We start from the raw sequence: 22,821 nt of genomic DNA, 5'->3' as shown, positions 1-22,821 counted from the left end.
GATCAGGATTGTCCTGCCCTGTGTTAGTCTGTCAGGGTGAGTGCCTTGCTCATTTGTGCTGCCTGGACAATCATGGAGTGCTGTTAGCTTCTTCAGCCAGTAGGAGTGGATCATGTTAGGTCCTGGAGCTTTTCATGCCTTAAACTCATCATTGGATGTCTATCCTTTGATATTGACTGGTTCTTGTTCTGGGAGGTTGCTCTGGTCTGCTTCTAGGTCCACCAGCCTCTGGTGTGTGTATATGTCCTTCCAGTATTGTTCAGTCTCAGGTCTGGGTGATTCTGTCCTTATGCTATTATTCCTTTGCAGCTGGGAATTACAACACTCTCTCATGTCACAGTCTTGATTTTATAACTAAGTATCTCCACAATTACTGTTAAAAGATACAAGTTCATTGGTGCCTGTGATGGTGGTAGTGGGGATAAGTAAAGCTGTGTTAGCAACTGCAAGTATTTCTTCCAATGGGACGTATCAGTGAGTCCAGGGGGTTGAGCGTGTTTGGTCTGGTCACTGCCAGTCATGACACCCTAGTGGATGCAGCTATCATGACAGGTGGTGTGGTGGGGTGTCATTTAGTTCTTTAGCACCCTCTACTTGGGTTGGCTTATTATTTAACAGGTTATTTACTATGTAGCTCAAAGACTGGAATTTTTTACAACCTATACCTTTTGTTTAGGTGACCGTGGAATCTGTCTCCCTCTCGTCATGAATGTAACTCCTAATAGCTGTACGGCAGAGATGCCGTATGGATACCAACCCCGTCTTAAAGGGCTGTACATTGCCATGGAGCTCATTATTGCCATGCTGGCCCTCATTGGAAACTTCTTGGTTTGCCTGGCTGTTATTCGCAACAAGAAGCTTCGCACTGTCACCAACTACTTTCTGGTAAGGAAATTTGTTCCATCTCTCTATGAAAAGTGGAATTCTTAACAATCTTCAAAAATGTATCTTTGAAAATAGCAAGCAGATATCTAAATGAGAATAAAGTGTGTTTTATTGTGTGTCTCAAGCTATCATTGGCAGTGGCAGACATCCTGGTGGGCCTGGTGGCCATTCCCTGTGCAGTGCTGACAGACCTGGGTCAACCTCGCCATAACCTTCCCCTCTGCCTAGTGCTGCTCAGCATCCTGATGGTACTCACTCAGGTACAAAGAATTAACCAGTGGCTCATCCATAACCTGCCCATATATACAAGTTCCCTTTTATTCTGGTAATTCAAATACCAAGATTAAACTTTTTCTGCATACAGCCCTATGGGACGATTTTAAAAAAATGTTTTTTCTCTTCTAGAGCTCCATCTTAAGCCTGCTAGCAGTGGCTGCAGAACGCTACATGGCCATCCTTCTGCCCTTCCAGTACCAGCGCATGATGAGCCCCAGGAACGCCCAGTTGGCCCTGCTGGTCACCTGGGGCCTTGGGGCCATCTCTGGTTCTGTGCCACTCATGGATTGGCAAAGACAACCAGCAGACTCTGAGTAAGAGGTTGAGGATGGGTGGAGGGATGATGGGCAGATGAATGGATGAATGAGGGAGTGGTGCTGATAGAGGAATGAATTGTAAGAATACAGAGAAATAGCATAACTGGATAGATCACTGAATGACTGGGTAGAAGAATGAATGAAAGAGTGAACTGATTCATCAATGATTAATGAATGTATGGGAAGATATAGACCAAAGATTTTCCCCCAATTGTGCCCCAGTCCTCATCCTGGCCTCTCATTCCAGCTACTGTATCTTTACCTGTGTGGTGGACATGAGCTACATGGTTTACTTCAACTTCTTCTGCTGCCTCTTGGTACCTCTGGTGGCCATGTTCATCATCTACGGCCGCATCTTCCTCACCGTTCGCCGCCAAGTCAGGCGCATTGCTGTGGCCAGGGGAACCGCAAAGAGCATGAGAGCTCCTGGCTGTGGGAGCAGTGGGACTGGGACAGAGGACACTGGGAGTTCGGGTGTAGGAGGAAGCATAGAAGAGGAAACAGACCTGGGGACAGGAAAAGGAACGAGCAGACAACCCAAGGAAAAGTTTGGCAGTGGGTCCCTTATTGAAACTGAGACCACCGCTGTTTTTACAAAGCACAAGTTCAAGATCGCCTCAGCTATATCTACAAGCATTAGCTCTGCCTCCACTGAGCACCATCTGGGAGAGACCAATGTGGCCAAATCCAGCACCCACACCTGTCAGGAGGTGCGGAAGGCCACCTCCCTCTTCCTGGTCCTGTTTCTCTTCATGGTCTGCTGGCTGCCTATTCACCTCATTAACTGTGTCCTGCTGCTCTGCCCACAATGTGATATCCCCATGTCTCTTACACTTGGAGCCATTTTACTTTCCCATGCCAACTCAGCCCTAAACCCTATCCTGTACGCATACAGGATGAGGTCATTCCGACACACTCTGATAGGAATGTGGAGAGGAATGTGGAATATCAGGCCAAAATGACAGTAGAGAAGCACTGGGGGTCACAACAGCAAATAGTTCTACAAATCACGTTGCTCTCGATTAGAACAAACAAGCACCAAATGCAATTTCTGTCATGCAATCATGACCAAAATAAAAAAAAAAATTTGTGCATTAATGTTTTTTAGCCACTTGGGAGCAGTGCAACAAGCTGTAAAATTAACATTGACATATTATCATATTATAAAGTTGATGTGTGAGTAAATAGTTGCCCTGCTTGCCCACAAAGTTATATTAGCTTTTATTTGGAGTTATGTTTCAGGCAACCACACAAATGCGAATCAAATATTCAGTCTCTTTTTAAAGCCGACAGGGATGTCATTAGCTATGCAGGTATTTGGAAGTATGAGGCAAAGTAAAAGTTGATGAAGCACCAGAAGAAATGTCAAGGGATCACCAAGGTTATAACAATTCAATGGGGTGGAACATGAATATCTGGACTGGTTTATCCATCTAATGATTGTTGACATATTTCATTCTGCATAACACTGGTGTAGCCACACCGCTAATGTGACTAAAATTACATTTTATCATGTTCTACTGTGAAACTTTGGGTCCTGACATTCATCTGGATGTTACTTTGACACATTACTAAACATTGTTGTCGACCAAGCACGCGATGGCAACAATACTCCCCAATGGCAGGGGCCTCCCCAGTGGGACATTGCTCCCACCACACCACAGAAACTGCTCGAGGAACAAAGACAGAGGTGTTGACCTGGCCTCCAAACTCCCAACATCCAGTTTGGTCTACAACAATGTTTAGGTGGGTGGTACTAACAGAGTAAAATCCAAATGAATGTCAGGACCCAAGGTTTCCCAGAATATTGTACTGTAAGGAAATGATCAATGTTACTCAATTCATTCGTCAGTGGTTTTAATGTTGCGGCTGATGGGTGATTGTTGTTTGCTTGAACCAAACTGTAGAAGACATTGGATCAGATAGTTTGTGCCACTAGGGGTTATTGTTAGTTGCTTATATTGCTTTGCAGATTTCGATTTACATCATTTGCAAACCATGTGTAGACCATTTAAAAAGGTTTCAATGCTAATGATAAATAAGCTTCAAACTACACAAAATATTTATTGTTAATCATTACATCTGCTAAACAAGATTTGACTGTTAACAGAGGAGCTCTAACAAATGGAATTTGTCACATTTTATTAAGACCAGTATTTCACCTGGATGGACCAATCATACAGGAAGACATTTTCTAAAGGTGAATATACTAAAATAAAATATTGTGTAAAAAACGTTTGACTAACACTGCTGTCTGCTGCTGTTGATGACTGATTAGACACAAACTGTGCAGCTGAGGGGACACATTCACATTATATAGCAATTTCATCCATTGTTCATATGAACTTTATTAGAGCTGCTTTAAATTTTTTTTTAAAGTACGCCTAAATTCAGTGGTATTAAAAGAATGCTTTAGGAGATTTTGTGCAAATATTTTCCACTTACAAAAAAGAAAAATCACAATTATATCTTAATGTTTTCATTTTTCTTTTTATACATTTACGTAATAATTCACATTTTACATCAAGAACACGAGTGTTCTGTATGCTTGTCAATGTAAAAGTTAAATGAATTCTTCTGCATGGCACTGACAGTTTAAATCGGGACCGGCTCTATACAGGGGCAAGAGGGGGCAGTACCCCCCTAAACAAATGTATTGCCCCGTCAAATCAAATTTAGAAGTCAAGAAAACACATTTCAATAAATTATCCAAACAAAGAAGGTGTTAAAAGTTAACGCAGTTAATGGCAGTAGTTTAAAACTCTGACCAAAGAGATACAAGTTCTACATCTCAGCTTTGTATCCCTCCGCGCTGTCTCCCTCTGTATGCGTGTCTGTGATGCTATCATGCCCCCCCCCCCATTGGCGTATTTGTCTGCCGTTGTTGGCTTGCGTGTGTTCTCATTGGCCACACCGTGTGTCCTCAACGGAAAATTACCTGTTGGAAGGAGAGCAGAAACGCGGAGAAACGAAGTTGGAAAACAGATTTAAAGCAATGTTGGAACCCTTCCCTCGGTTTGTCAGTCCTGTGAAAATACTCAATTACCCAAGACGCATGGATGTGAAACAAGCTTTAAAGCTATTTTTTGTCGAACACGAGTGAGACTGGATGTGAACACACCTGCGGCGCTAAGGTAAGGCTAATGAGCTAACTAGCTAGCGGGCGAGCGTTAGCATTAGCCTTCTCTTTTAGCGTTTTTATCACGTAGGTAAGAGTGTGTTTGTGTTTCCGAGACTAAGGCATGCCTGACAGCATTAGCCTTCTCTTTTAGCGTTTTTATCACGTAGGTAAGAGTGTGTTTGTGCTTCCGTGACTTGGGCGTGCCTGATAGCATTAGCATTAACATTAGCCTTCTCCTGTAGCGTTTTTTGTCACGTGGGTGAGAGTGGTGACTTGGGCGTGCCTGGCAGCGTTCGCATTAGCCTTCTCTTTTAGCGTTTTTTTCACGTAGGTAAGAGTGTATTTGTGTTTCCGAGACTAAGGCGTGCCTGACAGCATTAGCATTCTCTTTTAGCGTTTTTATAGCGCGGGTAAGAGTGTGTTTGTGCTTCCGTGACTTAGGCGTGCCTGACAGCGTTAGCATTAGCATTATCGTTTAGCGTTTTTATCATGTGGCTAAGAGTGTGTTTGTGTTTCCGAGACTAAGGCATGCCTGACAGCATTAGCCTTCTCTTTTAGCGTTTTTATCACGTAGGTAAGAGTGTGTTTGTGCTTCCGTGACTTGGGCGTGCCTGATAGCATTAGCATTAACATTAGCCTTCTCCTGTAGCGTTTTTGTCACGTGGGTGAGAGTGGTGACTTGGGCGTGCCTGGCAGCGTTCGCATTAGCCTTCTCTTTTAGCGTTTTTTTCACGTAGGTAAGAGTGTATTTGTGTTTCCGAGACTAAGGCATGCCTGACAGTGTTAGCATTAGCATTCTCGTTTAGCGTTTTTATCATGTGGCTAAGAGTGTGTTTGTGTTTCCGTGACTTAGGCGTGCCTGACAGCATTAGCATTCTCGTTTAGCGTTTTTATCATGTGGCTAAGAGTGTGTTTGTGTTTCCGTGACTTAGGCGTGCCTGACAGCGTTAGCATTAGCATTCTTGTTTAGCGTTTTTATCATATGGGTAAGAGTGTGTTCGTGTTTCTTAAGACTTCAGTCACGGAAACGAGTTGTGGACGGGCGAAAACCCAAGGAGCTCTTGATAGTCCGTTTAAATCCCTTGTGTCACTTTACCGACATCTTGCATCTCCTTGTATTGTTGTGTTCTATCCTGGTCATTTCAACTCACTTCATAGCGGTCTGTCATGTCGTTGTCATCGTTTTGTGTCTATTTGTGGTCATTTTGTGTTATATTGCGTCTGTACCTGGCCGCTTTATACCTGGATGTCAGCGTTAACAACAGTAAATTTGAGGCGCCGCCAAGGCCACGCTCTTTGACGAAAACTCTCTAGTCTAAAGTCTTAATCATAAAGGCGTCAGCGGTATAATGACTGATTTTACACTAGACTTTTTTGACGGCCATTATGACCGGGAATATTCCAGAATTCCGACCTTATAGAATAACTAACGGACATATGTTTAAATAGCCAGATAATACCCCACATTTAAACAACAATGAAACCGCGCATTGTTGCCATCAACCACTAAATGCAGTGTGCTGTTCCCAAGTGAACGTTGTAGTTACTCAGGCATCACGTTTCAGCCTTCCCCCTCATTTTCCACGATGAGCTTTTTGTCTACTGTAATGTTCAATTTCAACAATTATTAGACCAAGACATACACTTCTTTTGAGTTTGTCATCTAGCTCTTTGGTCAAGAGTTTTTTTCTGTGGCAATTACCATGTTGTTTACGGATTTGTTGTGTCTGTATAAACTTGTGTTTCTCTCAAAATCAGGGGCTTTTAGAGATTTCAGTAAATCTGTTAACTGCAAACTGATTGCTCAGGATGTCATTTTTTGCCACATGGTAAACAACTTTGAGATAAACGCATCTGTTCTGGTATTGGTCTGTTATCACAGTGCTGTTTCACGGTACTCTGCCGTTGTACGGCATATTCTAGAGTTGCACTAATTGCTATTAGGCAGCATCGAGCCTACTCACGCGATCAAACCACGCTTAGTCACATTACCGAACGCTTAGTAAGTCTTTCATCGTTGTAACAGCGGAGGCAAAACCAACCTTTGCATAACATAAATTTATACTTAAAGAGACAGTTTATATTGAATTTTCTAGATCAGAAAATATTAGTCAATAGGTTCTTTGAGCCAGGACTGAGTCCTCCAGGTAATTCACAAACTGTCCAACATTATAGATTTTCAGTAACTGATCTGAAGTCTGAATAGTTTGATTTGTCACAAAAAACTTAACTCTTTATTTACATAGTTCATGAATGTACAGTTCAAAGAAAAGGAAGAATTTAAATATCAGGTCTCTTTCTCTAATTTTGTCTGTCTCCTTCCCCCTCTCTCAACCAAATTTAGTTCAAATTTGAACAGACTTTTCCATCCATTGCTGTTGTGTGAATATGAGCAGCGTCTTCTGTCTTTGTGTAGAAAACAAATGTAACTTTTGGACAAGTTCTGATGAGTCCAGATCCACCTAGTTCACATTCTGGTTTCTTTGTAGATTTCCTGTCTTTTACTGCTCTATCTTTTGACAGTTTGAAGTTCAGTACCCAGAAACTCTGTGCTTTTATTTTGACGTGTTAAGAGTCACATCTTTACATTCATGTTTGCTGTGTTTTTCTCCACAGGATTCAAACTGGAACCATCACAGAGGGAAGAGACAGACATGAAGATGCTGTCAGGTCAGTGTTTTCACTTGAACAACAGGAAACCAACACAGTTTACAGCAGTTAGATGGTGGAGCTCTTTTATTTCATTAACAGCTTCATTCTTTCATCCACTTCAGGTCTTCAGCTGCTGTCGTCTTCTCCTCCTGCACAGACAACAACACGCATTGATCACACAAACTCATCTGTAAGTCCAACCAGTTTTTTACATTTAGTGACTAGACTGACAGTTTGTGACAGTTTTAACACTTTACTGTACTTTGACATTTAGTGACTAGACTGACAGTTTGGGCATCTTACTGTGACATTTAGTGACTCCTGACTACACTGACAGTTTGAGACAGTTTTTAATACTTTACTGTTACATTTAATGCCTAGACTGACAGTTTGACACCTTACTGTGACATTTAGTGACTCCTGACTACACTGACAGTTTGAGACAGTTTTAACACTTTACTGTACTGTTACATTTAGTGACTAGACTGACAGTTTGACATCTTACTGTGACATTTAGTGACTCCTGACTACACTGACAGTTTTTTAATACTTTACTGTTACATTTAGTGACTAGACTGACAGTTTGACACCTTACTGTGACATTTAGTGACTCCTGACTACACTGACAGTTTGTGACAGTTTTAACACTTTACTGTACTGTTACATTTAGTGACTAGACTGACAGTTTGACACCTTACTGTGACATTTAGTGACTCTGACTGACAGTTTGACAGTTTTAATACTTTACTGTACTTACATTTATGACTAGACTGACAGTTTGACACCTTACTGTGACATTTAGTGACTCCTGACTACACTGACAGTTTGTGACAGTTTTTAACTACTTTACTGTACTGGTTACATTTAATGCCTAGACTGACAGTTTGACACCTTACTGTGACATTTAGTGACTCCTGACTACACTGACAGTTTGTGACAGTTTTAACACTTTACTGTACTGTTACATTTAGTGACTAGACTGACAGTTTGACACCTTACTGTGACATTTAGTGACTCCTGACTACGCTGACAGTTTTGTGACAGTTTTAACACTTTACTGTACTGTTACATTTAGTGACTAGACTGACAGTTTGAGCACCTTACTGTGACATTTAGTGACTCTGACTACGCTGACAGTTTAGACATTTTAACTTACTGTACTGACTACTGACGTTTGAGACAGTTTAACTACCTCTGTACTGTGACATTTAGTGACTCCTGACTACCACTGACAGTTTGAGAACAGTTTTAACACTTTACTGTACTGTTACATTTAGTGACCTAGGACTGACAGTTTGGACACCTTACTGTGACATTTAGTGACTTCCTGACTACACTGACAGTTTGAGACAGTTTTTTAATACTTTACCTGTACTGTTACATTTATGACTAGACTGGACAGTTTGACATCTTACTGTGACATTTAGTGACTCCTGAACTAACGCTGATAGTTTGAGACAGTTTTTAATACTTTACTGTTACATTAATGCCTAGACTGACAGTTTGACATCTGTGACATTTAGTGACTCCTGAACCTGACAGTTTGAGACAGTTTTAATACTTTACTGTTACATTTAAGTGACTAGACTGACAGTTTGACACCTTACTGTGACATTTAGTGACTCCTGACTACGCTGACAGTTTGACAGTTTTTAATACTTACTGTTACATTTAATGACTAGACTGACAGTTTGACACCTTACTGTGACATTTAGTGACTGACTACGCTGACAGTTTGTGACAGTTTAACACTTACTGTACTGTTACATTTAGTGACTAGACTGACAGTTTGACACCTTATGTGACATTTAGTGACTCCTGACTACTGACAGTTTGAGACAGTTTTAACTTTACTGTACTGTTACATTTAGTGACTAGACTGACAGTTTGCTGACATTTAGTGACTCCTGACTACACTGACAGTTTTTAACAGATTTAGTGAGACTACCTGACTGTAACTTTAGTGACAGTTTGAGACAGTTTTTAATACTTTACTGTTACATTTAACTGACAGTTTGACATCTTACTGTGACATTTAGTGACTCCTGACTACGCTGACAGTTTGACAGTTTTAACACTTTACTGTACTGTTACATTTAGTGACTAGACTGACAGTTTGACACCTTACTGTGACATTTAGTGACTCCTGACTACGCTGACAGTTGAGACAGTTTTAACACTTACTGTACTGTACATTTAGTGACTAGACTGACAGTTTGACACCTTACATTTAGTGACTCCTGACTACACTGACATTTTACTGTACACCTTGACACTGTGACATTTTGACTCCTGACTACTGACAGTTTGTGACAGTTTTTAATACTTTACTGTTACATTTATGACTAGACTGACAGTTTGACACCTTACTGTGACATTTAGTGACTCCTGACTACGCTGACAGTTTGTGACAGTTTTAACACTTTACTGTTACATTTAGTGACTAGACTGACAGTTTGACCTTACTGTGACATTTAGTGTGACTACTGACTGACTGACACTACTGACTGACACAGTTTTTAATACTTTTACTGTTACATTTAGTGACTAGACTGACAGTTTGACACCTTACTGTGACATTTAGTGACTCCTGACTACGCTGACAGTTTGTGACAGTTTTAACACTTTACTGTACTTTACATTTAGTGACTAGACTGACAGTTTGACACCTTACTGTGACATTTAGTGACTCCTGACTACGCTGACAGTTTGAGACAGTTTTAATACTTTACTGTTACATTTAATGACTAGACTGACAGTTTGACACCTTACTGTGATTTTAGTGACTCCTGACTACGCTGACAGTTTGTGACAGTTTTAACACTTTACTTACTGTTACATTTAGTGACTAGACTGACAGTTTGACACCTTACTGTGACATTTAGTGACTCCTGACTACGCTGACAGTTTGAGACAGTTTTAACACTTTACTGTACTGTGACATTTAGTGACTAGACTGACAGTTTGACACCTTACTGTGATTTAGTGACTCCTGACTACGCTGACAGTTTGACAGTTTTAACACTTTACTGTACTGTTACATTTTGACTAGACTTTGACATTTAGTGACTCCTGACTACACTGACAGTTTTTGACTGTGACATTTAGTGACTCCTGACTACACTGACAGTTTTAACACTTTACTGTACTGACTGAGACAGTTTTTAATACTTTACTGTTACATTTAACTAGACTGACAGTTTGACATCTTACTGTGACATTTAGTGACTCCTGACTACGCTGACAGTTTGTGACAGTTTTAACACTTTACTGTACTGTTACATTTAGTGACTAGACTGACATTTTGACATCTTACTGTGACATTTAGTGACTCCTGACTACGCTGACAGTTTGTGACAGTTTTAACACTTTACTGTACTGTTACATTTAGTGACTAGACTGACAGTTTGTTACTGTGACATTTTGTGACTCCTGACTACGCTGACAGTTTTTAATACTTTACTGTGACATTTTGACTGACTTGACATCTTACTGTGACATTTAGTGGACTACGCTGACAGTTTTGACAGTTTTAACACTTTACTGTACTGTTACATTTAGTGACTAGACTGACAGTTTGACACCTTACTGTGACATTTAGTGACTCCTGACTACGCTGACAGTTTGAGACAGTTTTAACACTTTACTACACATTTTACTGACAGTTTGACATTACTGTGACATTTATGACTACACTGACAGTTTTGACATTTTTTACTTACACATTTAGTGACTAGACTGACAGTTTGACACCTTACTGTGACATTTAGTGACTCCTGACTAACTGACAGTTTGTGACAGACTGTTACATTTAGTGACTCTGACTACACTGACAGACAGTTTTAATACTTTACTGTTACATTTAATGCCTAGACTGACATTGTGTGACACTGACTACACCTTTACTGTACTTTGACATTAGTGACTAGACTGACAGTTTGACACTTACTGTGACATTTAGTGACTCCTGACTACGCTGACAGTTTTTGACAGTTTTTAATACTTTACTGTTACATTTAGTGACTAGACTGACAGTTTGACACTTACTGTGACATTTAGTGACTCCTGACTACGCTGACAGTTTTGACAGTTTTACACTTTACTGTACTGTTACATTTAGTGACTTGACACACCTTACTGACATTTAGTGACACTGACGACTTTACTTTACTTACACATTTATGACTAGACTGACAGTTTGACACCTTACTGTGACATTTAGTGACTCCTGACTACGCTGACAGTTTGAGACAGTTTTAACACTTTACTGTACTGTTACATTTAGTGACTAGACTGACAGTTTGACACCTTACTGTGACATTTAGTGACTCCTGACTACTGACAGTTTGACAGTTTTTTACTGTACTTTTAGTGACTAGACTGACAGTTGACATGACATTAGTGACTCCTGACTACACTGACAGTTTTTACAGGCTGACATTTAGTGAGACTACACTGACAGTTTTAACACTTTACTGTTTAGTGACTTTGATAGTTTGAGACAGTTTTTAATACTTTACTGTTACATTTATGCCTAGACTGACAGTTTGACACCTTACTGTGACATTTAGTGACTCCTGACTACGCTGACAGTTTGAGACAGTTTTAACACTTTACTGTACTGTTACATTTAGTGACTAGACTGACAGTTTGACACCTTACTGTGACATTTAGTGACTCCTGACTACGCTGACAGTTTGAGACAGTTTTTAATACTTACTGTTACATTTAATGCCTAGACTGACAGTTTGAGACAGTTTTAACACTTTAACTGTTACATTTTGACTAGACTGACAGTTTGACACCTTACTGTGACATTTAGTGACTGACTACGCTGACAGTTTGAGACAGTTTTAATACTTTACTGTTACATTTAGTGACTAGACTGACATTTTGACACCTTACTGTGACATTTAGTGACTCCTGACTACACTGACAGTTTGAGACAGTTTAATACTTTACTGTAGTGTTACATTTAGTGACTAGACTGACAGTTTGACACCTTACTGTGACATTTAGTGACTCCTGACTACGCTGACAGTTTGTGACAGTTTTAACACTTTACTGTACTGTTACATTTAGTGACTCCTGACTACACTGACAGTTTTTGATACTTTACTGTTACATTTAGTGACTACACTGACATTTTGAGACATTTACTGTTACATTTAATCCTAGACTGACAGTTTGACACAGTTTTTAATACTTTACTGTTACATTTAATGCCTAGACTGACAGTTTGACACCTTACTGTGACAATTAGTGACTCCTGACTACGCTGACAATTTGAGACAGTTTTTAATACTGTACTGTCACATTTAATGCCTAGACTGACAGTTTGACATCTTACTGTGACATTTAGTGACTCCTGACTACACTGACAGTTTTTAATACTTTACTGTTACATTTAATGCCTAGACTGACATTTTGACACCTTACTGTGACATTTAGTGACTCCTGACTACGCTGACAGTTTGAGACAGTTTTTAATACTTTACTGTTACATTTAATGCCTAGACTGACATTTTGGACACCTTACTGTGACATTTAGTGACTACTGACTACACTGACAGTTTTTGATACTTTACTGTGACATTTAGTGACTCCTGACTACGCTGACAGTTTGAGACAGTTTTAACACTTTACTGTTACATTTAGTGACTACACTGACAGTTTTTAATACTTTATGTTACATTTAGTGACTAGACTGACATTTTGACACCTTTACTGTGACATTTAGTGACTCCTGACTACGCTGACAGTTTGAGACAGTTTAACACTTTACTGTACTGTTACATTTAGTGACTAGACTGACAGTTTTTAATACTTTACTGTTACATTTAATGCCTAGACTGACAGTTTGACATCTTACTGTGACATTTAGTGACTCCTGACTACACTGACAGTTTGAGACAGTTTTTAATACTTTACTGTTACATTTAATGCCTAGACTGACAGTTTGACATCTTACTGTGACATTTAGTGACTACACTGACAGTTTGAGACAGTTTTTAATACTTTACTGTTACATTTAATGCCTAGACTGACAGTTTGACATCTTACTGTGACATTTAGTGACTCCTGACTACACTGACAGTTTGAGACAGTTTTAACACTTTACTGTACTGTTACATTTAGTGACTAGACTGACAGTTTGACACCTTACTGTGACATTTAGTGACTCCTGACTACACTGACAGTTTGACACCTTACTGTGACATTTAGTGACTCCTGACTACACTGACAGTTTGTGACAGTTTTAACACTTTACTGTACTGTTAGATTTAGTGACTAGACTGACATTTTGACACCTTACTGTGACATTTAGTGACTCCTGACTACGCTGACAGTTTGTGACAGTTTTAACACTTTACTGTACTGTTACATTTAGTGACTCCTGACTACACTGACATTTTGAGACAGTTTACTGTTACATTTAATGCCTAGACTGACAGTTTGAGACAGTTTTTAATACTTTACTGTTACATTTAATGCCTAGACTGACAGTTTGACACCTTACTGTGACAATTAGTGACTCCTGACTACGCTGACAATTTGAGACAGTTTTTAATACTGTACTGTCACATTTAATGCCTAGACTGACAGTTTGACATCTTACTGTGACATTTAGTGACTCCTGACTACACTGACAGTTTTTAATACTTTACTGTTACATTTAATGCCTAGACTGACATTTTGACACCTTACTGTGACATTTAGTGACTCCTGACTACGCTGACAGTTTGAGACAGTTTTAACACTTTACTGTACTGTTACATTTAGTGACTAGACTGACAGTTTGACACCTTACTGTGACATTTAGTGACTCCTGACTACGCTGACAGTTTGAGACAGTTTTAACACTTTACTGTACTGTTACATTTAATGCCTAGACTGACAGTTTGACACCTTACTGTGACATTTAGTGACTACTGACTACACTGACAGTTTTTGATACTTTACTGTGACATTTAGTGACTCCTGACTACGCTGACAGTTTGAGACAGTTTTAACACTTTACTGTACTGTTACATTTAGTGACTAGACTGACAGTTTGAGACAGTTTTTAATACTTTACTGTTACATTTAGTGACTAGACTGACATTTTGACACCTTACTGTGACATTTAGTGACTCCTGACTACGCTGACAGTTTGAGACAGTTTTTAATACTGTACTGTCACATTTAATGCCTAGACTGACAGTTTGACATCTTACTGTGACATTTAGTGACTCCTGACTACGCTGACAGTTTGAGACAGTTTTAACACTTTACTGTACTGTTACATTTAGTGACTAGACTGACAGTTTGACACCTTACTGTGACATTTAGTGACTCCTGACTACACTGACAGTTTGTGACAGTTTTAACACTTTACTGTACTGTTAGATTTAGTGACTAGACTGACATTTTGACACCTTACTGTGACATTTAGTGACTCCTGACTACGCTGACAGTTTGAGACAGTTTTAACACTTTACTGTACTGTTACATTTAGTGACTAGACTGACAGTTTTTAATACTTTACTGTTACATTTAGTGACTACACTGACAGTTTTTAATACTTTACTGTTACATTTAGTGACTAGACTGACATTTTGACACCTTACTGTGACATTTAGTGACTCCTGACTACGCTGACAGTTTGAGACAGTTTTTAATACTTTACTGTTACATTTAGTGACTACGCTGACAGTTTGAGACAGTTTTTAATACTTTACTGTTACATTTAATGCCTAGACTGACAGTTTGACACCTTACTGTGACATTTAGTGACTCCTGACTACGCTGACAGTTTGAGACAGTTTTAACACTTTACTGTACTGTTACATTTAGTGACTAGACTGACAGTTTGAGACAGTTTTTAATACTTTACTGTTACATTTAGTGACTAGACTGACATTTTGACACCTTACTGTGACATTTAGTGACTCCTGACTACGCTGACAGTTTGAGACAGTTTTAACACTTTACTGTTACATTTAATGCCTAGACTGACATTTTGACACCTTACTGTGACATTTAGTGACTACTGACTACGCTGACAGTTTGAGACAGTTTTAAACACTTTACTGTACTGTTACATTTAGTGACTAGACTGACAGTTTTTAATACTTTACTGTTACATTTAGTGACTACACTGACATTTTGACACCTTACTGTGACATTTAGTGACTCCTGACTACGCTGACAGTTTGAGACAGTTTTTAATACTTTACTGTTACATTTAGTGACTACACTGACATTTTGACATCTTACTGTGACATTTAGTGACTCCTGACTACGCTGACAGTTTGAGACAGTTTTTAATACTTTACTGTTACATTTAATGCCTAGACTGACAGTTTGACACCTTACTGTGACATTTAGTGACTCCTGACTACGCTGACAGTTTGAGACAGTTTTAACACTTTACTGTACTGTTACATTTAGTGACTAGACTGACAGTTTGAGACAGTTTTTAATACTTTACTGTTACATTTAGTGACTACACTGACAGTTTGAGACAGTTTTTAATACTTTACTGTTACATTTAGTGACTAGACTGACATTTTGACACCTTACTGTGACATTTAGTGACTCCTGACTACGCTGACAGTTTGAGACAGTTTTAACACTTTACTGTTACATTTAATGCCTAGACTGACATTTTGACACCTTACTGTGACATTTAGTGACTACTGACTACACTGACAGTTTTTGATACTTTACTGTGACATTTAGTGACTCCTGACTACGCTGACAGTTTGAGACAGTTTTAACACTTTACTGTACTGTTACATTTAGTGACTAGACTGACAGTTTTTAATACTTTACTGTTACATTTAATGCCTAGACTGACAGTTTTTAATACTTTACTGTTACATTTAGTGACTACACTGACAGTTTTTAATACTTTACTGTTACATTTAATGCCTAGACTGACAGTTTGACATCTTACTGTGACATTTAGTGACTCCTGACTACGCTGACAGTTTTAACACTTTACTGTACTGTTACATTTAGTGACTAGACTGACAGTTTGAGACAGTTTTTAATACTTTACTGTACTGTTACATTTAGTGACTAGACTGACAGTTTGAGACAGTTTTTAATACTTTACTGTTACATTTAGTGACTAGACTGACATTTTGACATCTTACTGTGACATTTAGTGACACCTGACTACACTGACAGTTTTTGACACTTAACTGTTACATTTAGTGACTAGACTGACAGTTTGACACCTTACTGTGACATTTAGTGACTCCTGACTACACTGACAGTTTTTAACAGTTTTTAATACTTTACTGTACTGTTACATTTAGTGACTAGACTGACAATTTGACATCTTACTGTGACATTTAGTGACTCCTGTTTGTGACAGTTTTAACACTTTACTGTACTGTTACATTTAGTGACTAGACTGACAGTTTGACACCTTACTGTGACATTTATTGACTCCTGACTACACTGACAGTTTTTAATACTTTACTGTTACATTTAGTGACTCCTGACTACACTGTGACTTTTATTTCTATTTTGATTTACTATTACTTTTGCATTGCTTTTATATTACAAATTAGTTCTAAATTTACATTGAACTTTTACTGTTGCAAACTACATCTAGTAACAGATTACTTTGACTTGCTGTACTCAAATCCAATCTATCACTGTGTACACAGTCTTGTATATATAATGCCCTTTTCTATTTGTATTGTTGTGACTGATAAAGGATTATGTTACTCAAATAAATACTTCTAAAGAATATTTTGTTACTGTGACATTTAGTGACTCCTGACTACACTGACAGTTTTTAATACTTTACTGTTACATTTAGTGACTCCTGACTACACTGACAGTTTTTAACAGTTTTTAATACTTTACTGTTACATTTAGTGACTCCTGACTACACTGTGACTTTTATTTCTATTTTGATTTACTATTACTTTTGCATTGCTTTTATATTACAAATTAGTTCTAAATTTACATTGAACTTTTACTGTTGCAAACTACATCTAGTAACAGATTACTTTGACTTGCTAATTGCTTCTACATTACTTCTCTTATTACACTTTCCTGATAGTGTTTTGTGTTTGACAGTGTGTGAATTACCTGGAGGCCTGTGTCCTGGTCTCAAAGAACTTCTTCATTGTGTGAAGACTCTCTGTGATCGTGGACAAAGTGGAGACACCTGGAGTAAACGCACAAAGGAAAATGATCAATACACTACTGCCTATTCCTCATCAACAGTTCAACATTACAGCTGAAACTGAACATTTAACTAAATATTTTTATGCCTGACTATAAAGTGACTTATTTCTATTTTGGATTACTATTACTTCTACTGTTACTTCTAAAATTAGATTACTTTTACCATTACATACTACTTCTTAATTTACATTTAACTTTTGCTGTTTCAAACTACATCTAGTAACAGATTACTTTGACTTGTATTTCACTTCTTATTTCAAACAGTGCAATATCAGTACTCAAATCCAACTATCACTCTGTACACAGTCTTGTATATATGATGCCCTTTTCTATTGTTGTTGTTGTGACTGATTATGATTATGTTACTCAAATAAATACTTCTAAAGAATATTTTGTTACTGTGACATTTAGTGACTCCTTACTATGCTGACATTTTACAACAGTTTTGTGATGCTTTACAGACATTTTGAATTATATTTTGGATCACTGTTACTTCTGCATTGCTTTTATATTACAAATTACTTTTACTTTTACCTCTAATATTAGATTGCTCTACCATTCTACTGTTTTTCTTATTACATTTTACTTCTAAATCTACTGATTACTTTAACTAACTAATGCTAATTACTTTTATGTTACCTCTATTAATACATATTACTCGTACAGTACATATATACTTTGTTTTAATGCAGATTACTTCCATTATTACACTTTTCTGATACACTAAATACTGAACATAAACAAACTAATTTCAGTGCTCTGTGTTGGACAGTTGATGTAAAGTGGGTTGTGAATTACCTGGAGGCCTCAGTCCTGGTCTCAAAGAACTTCTTCACTGTACGAAGACCAAGTGGAGACACCTGGAGGAAATCAAAGAGAAACATACAGAGGAAAATGATCAATTCACTACTGCCTATTCCTCATCAACAGTTTAACCATGAAAACACAGATAAATATTCAACTGAACAGCTGAACCAGAGCATGTAACAAACATTAGAGGCTGTCTCAGAAAATGAACAGCTGATTGTCATCACCTCCTGAAGAACCAATAACAACAAATATTTGGGAATAAGTAAAATGATTATTAATTTTGTGTCTATCAACTAATTACGTATGTTACTGCAAACTGCACAACAATAATAAACAGTTAAATACATTTTTGAATGTAGGACTTTAACTCGTTTGTTAAAGTATTTCCTCCACCACAGATGGTCATATACATCATTTTTATTTCAAATTTACAAAGGTGAACATTTAAAGTACTTCAAGTAAGTAAGTGTAGAACTGGTTCTTACACACTGTAAATTTATTATTAAAATCACACACTGAACAAGTTAAAATTAACATACTTATGAACAACTCACTCCAATATTTTATTTGTAGAATTGATATTATTTTGTTTGGTTTAGTTGTGTATGTCTAGTAGGGATGGGCACGAATAATCAATTAGTTGATTAATCGACACGGTAAACACAATCGACATCTGTTTTTCAGAATCAACTAATTTTTATTTGACTAGTTTTTAATCAGGTGGATGTGGGAGAAAAGACGTAGAGCTAATGTTCATGGTTCTGTTTCTGCTGAGCACTGCATTTCTGCACTCAGTCTGGATGGTTCAAAGACTGGAACAGACATCGACAATGAAGCAAATTGCAGCATTATGCCGGGGGTGGGAGGGTGTTGCTTTGTGGTGGTTATTGTTTTTCAATCTGATCCTTAACAATAACAATCACATTTGACAATTTTATGCCTTACTGTAAGGTGACAATTTTACTTCTATTTTGGATAACTATTACTTCTGCATAACTGAATACTGAACATTAAAAAATTTATGTCAGTGCTCTGTGTTTGACAGTGTGTGAATTACCTGGAGGCCTGTGTCCTGGTCTCAAAGAACTTCTTCATTGTACAAAGACTCTCTGTGATCGTGGACAAAGTGGAGACACCTGGAGGAAATCAAAGAGAAACATACAGAGGAAAATGATCAATACACTACTGCCTATTCCTCATCAACAGTTTAACCATGAAAACACAGAAAAGTATTCAACATTACAGCTGAACCACAACATTTTCAAAACATTAGGAGTGTCTCAGAAAATGGGCTGTCACATATGACAAGAAAAAGTACTACATCTTTAAGAACCAATCACAATAAATATTTGGGAAATCACGTGGAATCATGTACATTACTGTGAACTTTAAACTTAAACTTTGTTTTTCATGCTCTGCATTTTCCACTTTTAATTTTTCAAATTTGTAATTTTTCTTTCTCACAGTCAAGCAGCAGAATTTAGCATCATTAATGTTGCATATTATTGATTTCAATAATCCTTTAAATGTGTCCTGAGAGACAATATAATGTGACAGGCTGTTGTAAATGTAGTTGATAATGAACCTCAGGGACGCACAGTAAGCTTTGTGGAAGACACTGGCGGAGAGATGCAAGACAGTAGAGGACATGAGACTATTATATTAGACAACAACAGACTAGATGACAGTACTATTATATTAGACGACTACAACAGCAGCAGCAGCAGCCGAACTGACTAGACAAGACTACTGGATGACTGTACTATATTAAATGACACTACTATATTAGACTACTACAGCAACAACAGCAGAACAGACTAGACAAGACTACTGGATGACAGTGCTATATTAAATGACACTACTACTATATCAAACCAAAACATGCAGTATTAATGATGGGAAATATGAATGTGTACCACTTTATAGAATCTTTATATTTCATCCAGGTTCAGATTTCCACTGAGGCTGAAATACTGTTAACATGAAGTTCATACTAAACATAACAGCATTACATTCATACATATACAGCCAGAGTGTTCCAGGCAGATCATCATTCAGAGAGTAACAGCTCATTTTCAGACATGTGACCCACGTGTTGACTGTAATCCAAGTATCTGAAAAATCATCACATATTTTCCGTGTCCTTGCAACTCATATTACAGATTAAGAATCCAGAGAACGTGTGACCAGACTCCCTGGCTTTGTTGACAACCGCGGTTTTACATTGTGTCGTTACAGTCTCTTTAAATTCCTTGTAAACCGACAGAATTAACGTGCGCTCTTCATCTGAGAATTAAGTCAACACTGACTCAACTTACCGACATCTTCACCATCGCCGTAGTTAACGCAGATCGAGGCAGCCGACGTCTGTCAACCCCGACGTTCCTTGATAACCCGAGTTAAATCAGAGTGGCTTAAACTCCCTTCGTAGTCCAGGCTGCAGCAGCTGAACCAGTAAACCTGGAAAACACAAGTACAAGGCATGAAAAACAAAGAACCTCATTAATAAAGAATAGTTCATCTCCAAAACCTGAACAGCGTAGAAGAATACAACACTAAAAACTAAACACTGCAACCAACAATCACACTTTGACTTTTGAGGTGAATAAAATCATCATGTTACTACAATATGACTTCACTGATCTCAGAGAGGAAAGCCATTTTTAATATCATTTTTATACTAATTTCAGTCACAGTCACGACAAACAAATGGTGAGGGGATCGATGAATGGCTATGGATAGATTACTACCACAAAGATATAAAGACATACAAACGCCAAAGAGGCAAAAAACAAAACTGCAAAATGAGCACAATGCCACACTGAAAACCGCTAGACCCGCAACTAGAAGAAACGTGACGACGAGAATCCACCATAAACTGACTTAAAATGACCAAACTGGAGCTACAAACTACAAAGAAGCAGTAAAATGCTACGGTATGCTAATGGCGTGCTAGCGATGGTACAGAGATGCAAACAGTTGTAAACAGACAGACTAATAAACAGTTGGCAACAACGTGGCAGGGACGCATTAGCCACAGAAACACAATTACACTTCAACCCAAACAAACAAAGACATACCAAAAAGGGAACATCGCCAAAAACATCCTCAAACGATAAGGCTAATGCTAACGCTCTATGTTTATGTTAACGCTTGCACCTGGGTGTTAGCATTAGCCTCACCTCGCCGCCGCCGCAGAACAGCTCCACAAATAACAGCTCCAGAGTTTGTTTTACCATCTGATGCCACACTGAAAACCGCTAGACCCGCAACTAGAAGGAACGTGACGACGATAATCCACCATAAACTGACTTAAAATGACCAAGCTGGAGCTACAAACTACAAAGAAGCAGTAAAATGCTACGGTATGCTAATGGCGTGCTAGTGATGGTACAGAGATGCAAACAGTTGTAGACAAACAGACTAATAAACGGTTGGCAACAACGTGGCAGGGACGCATTAGCCACAGAAACACAATTAGACTTCAACCCAAACAAACAAAGACATACCAAAAAGGGAACATCGCCAAAAACATCCTCAAACGATAAGGCTAATGCTAACGCTCTATGTTTATGTTAACGTTAATGTTAACGCTTGCTGCCAATGCTAACGCTAACACCTAATGCTAACACCCGGGTGTTAGCATTAGGCTAATGCCAACACCTGGGTGTTAGCATTAGCCTCACCTCGCCGCCGCCGCAGAACAGCTCCACAAATAACAGCTCCAGAGTTTGTTTTAGCATCTGACCCGTGTTCGACAAAAAACAGCTCCAGAGTTTGTTTTAGCATCTCACCTGCGTCCCACAAAAAGTTTAAGCATCCGGACCTCGTTGACGACGTTCCCCCGCACTACTGGCAAACGGAGGCAATTATTCGAACATGGTTCATATCTGATTCGCCTCTCTGAACAGCTCCTCCCAGAAGCTCGTGACCAATGACGAGCCACGTCGTGACCAATGACGACATACGTCAGATAACAGGAAGATGCTCTACTACTATTGCGAATCTCTTTTGCCACAGAACATACATATGTTCTGCATTTTTGAATTAATTCTCTCATTTACTCCAACAAAAAACAGATAATAAATATATAATAATAAAGACCAAAAGACATTTTTATACCAAAGCGATATAAATGACTGATAAAATAATTAAACGATATCATTACAAAGTAGTGCTAACGCTAGCCGCTAACCGCTTGATTTACCTTCGCACCGAAGTTGTGTTCAGCGTCCAGTCTCACTCGTTTTCGACAAAAAAAAGCAGCTCAAGAGTTTATTTTAGCATTCAGACTTCTTCGTTAACGACAAAAAGGATCCAGAGTTTGTTTCGGCGACCACATTTTCTCACAGTACTAGCAAACAGAGGCTTCTTCTGACTTCGTCTCTCGGCGCTCCTCCCAAAAGATCGTAGCCAATGACGAGAAACGTCGCTCCCAATGACGACATTGGCAGAAAAACGCTGATTGGCCGTCCGAATCTGGTCCGCCTAGCATGCGCCTCTGATTGGTCTTAAAATACATCCACCGTGAAGACTGCACAGTTTATGGTAAAGACGGAGAGGAGC

The 22,821-nt window shown here is 38.5% G+C and overlaps 1 protein-coding gene and 1 long non-coding RNA gene across 19 annotated transcripts in view; one reads left to right on the top strand and one right to left on the bottom strand.

Annotated features, from left to right (window-relative positions):
• LOC108880208 (adenosine receptor A1) overlaps window positions 1–19,371 on the top strand; it is a 28,739-nt gene extending 9,368 nt beyond the window's left edge. For 16 of the 17 annotated variants that reach the window (XM_051065928.1, XM_051065931.1, XM_051065929.1 and 13 more), the window contains exons 4-10: window positions 677–885; window positions 1,011–1,145; window positions 1,291–1,475; window positions 1,726–3,678; window positions 7,216–7,269; window positions 7,374–7,441; window positions 17,335–17,835. In XM_051065928.1, coding sequence (XP_050921885.1) covers window positions 706–885; window positions 1,011–1,145; window positions 1,291–1,475; window positions 1,726–2,440 — 1,215 coding nt within the window. In that variant the 5' untranslated portion in view covers window positions 677–705 and the 3' untranslated portion in view covers window positions 2,441–3,678; window positions 7,216–7,269; window positions 7,374–7,441; window positions 17,335–17,835. Of the gene's footprint in view, window positions 1–676; window positions 886–1,010; window positions 1,146–1,290; window positions 1,476–1,725; window positions 3,679–7,215; window positions 7,270–7,373; window positions 7,442–17,334; window positions 17,836–19,300 lie in introns of those variants that run through there. The other variant, XM_051065921.1, reaches the window with a different exon arrangement.
• On the bottom strand, window positions 7,317–22,678 carry LOC108880192 (uncharacterized). Of its 2 annotated transcripts, none has more exons than XR_001960434.2 (6): window positions 22,463–22,678; window positions 20,574–20,715; window positions 19,313–19,391; window positions 18,244–18,305; window positions 17,347–17,425; window positions 7,317–7,400 (listed from the first exon to the last, which is right to left on the bottom strand). It is a non-coding gene; the product is annotated as an uncharacterized LOC108880192 (long non-coding RNA). The 2 variants fall into 2 exon arrangements; XR_007809031.1 differs by lacking the exon at window positions 22,463–22,678 and adding an exon at window positions 22,050–22,201.
• Window positions 22,679–22,821: the final 143 nt, after the last annotated feature.

This window comes from Lates calcarifer, linkage group LG7_2, assembly GCF_001640805.2.
Source record: "Lates calcarifer isolate ASB-BC8 linkage group LG7_2, TLL_Latcal_v3, whole genome shotgun sequence".
In the NCBI taxonomy this organism is placed as follows: Eukaryota; Metazoa; Chordata; class Actinopteri; family Centropomidae; genus Lates; species Lates calcarifer.
This window is presented reverse-complemented; position numbering and strand designations above follow the sequence as displayed.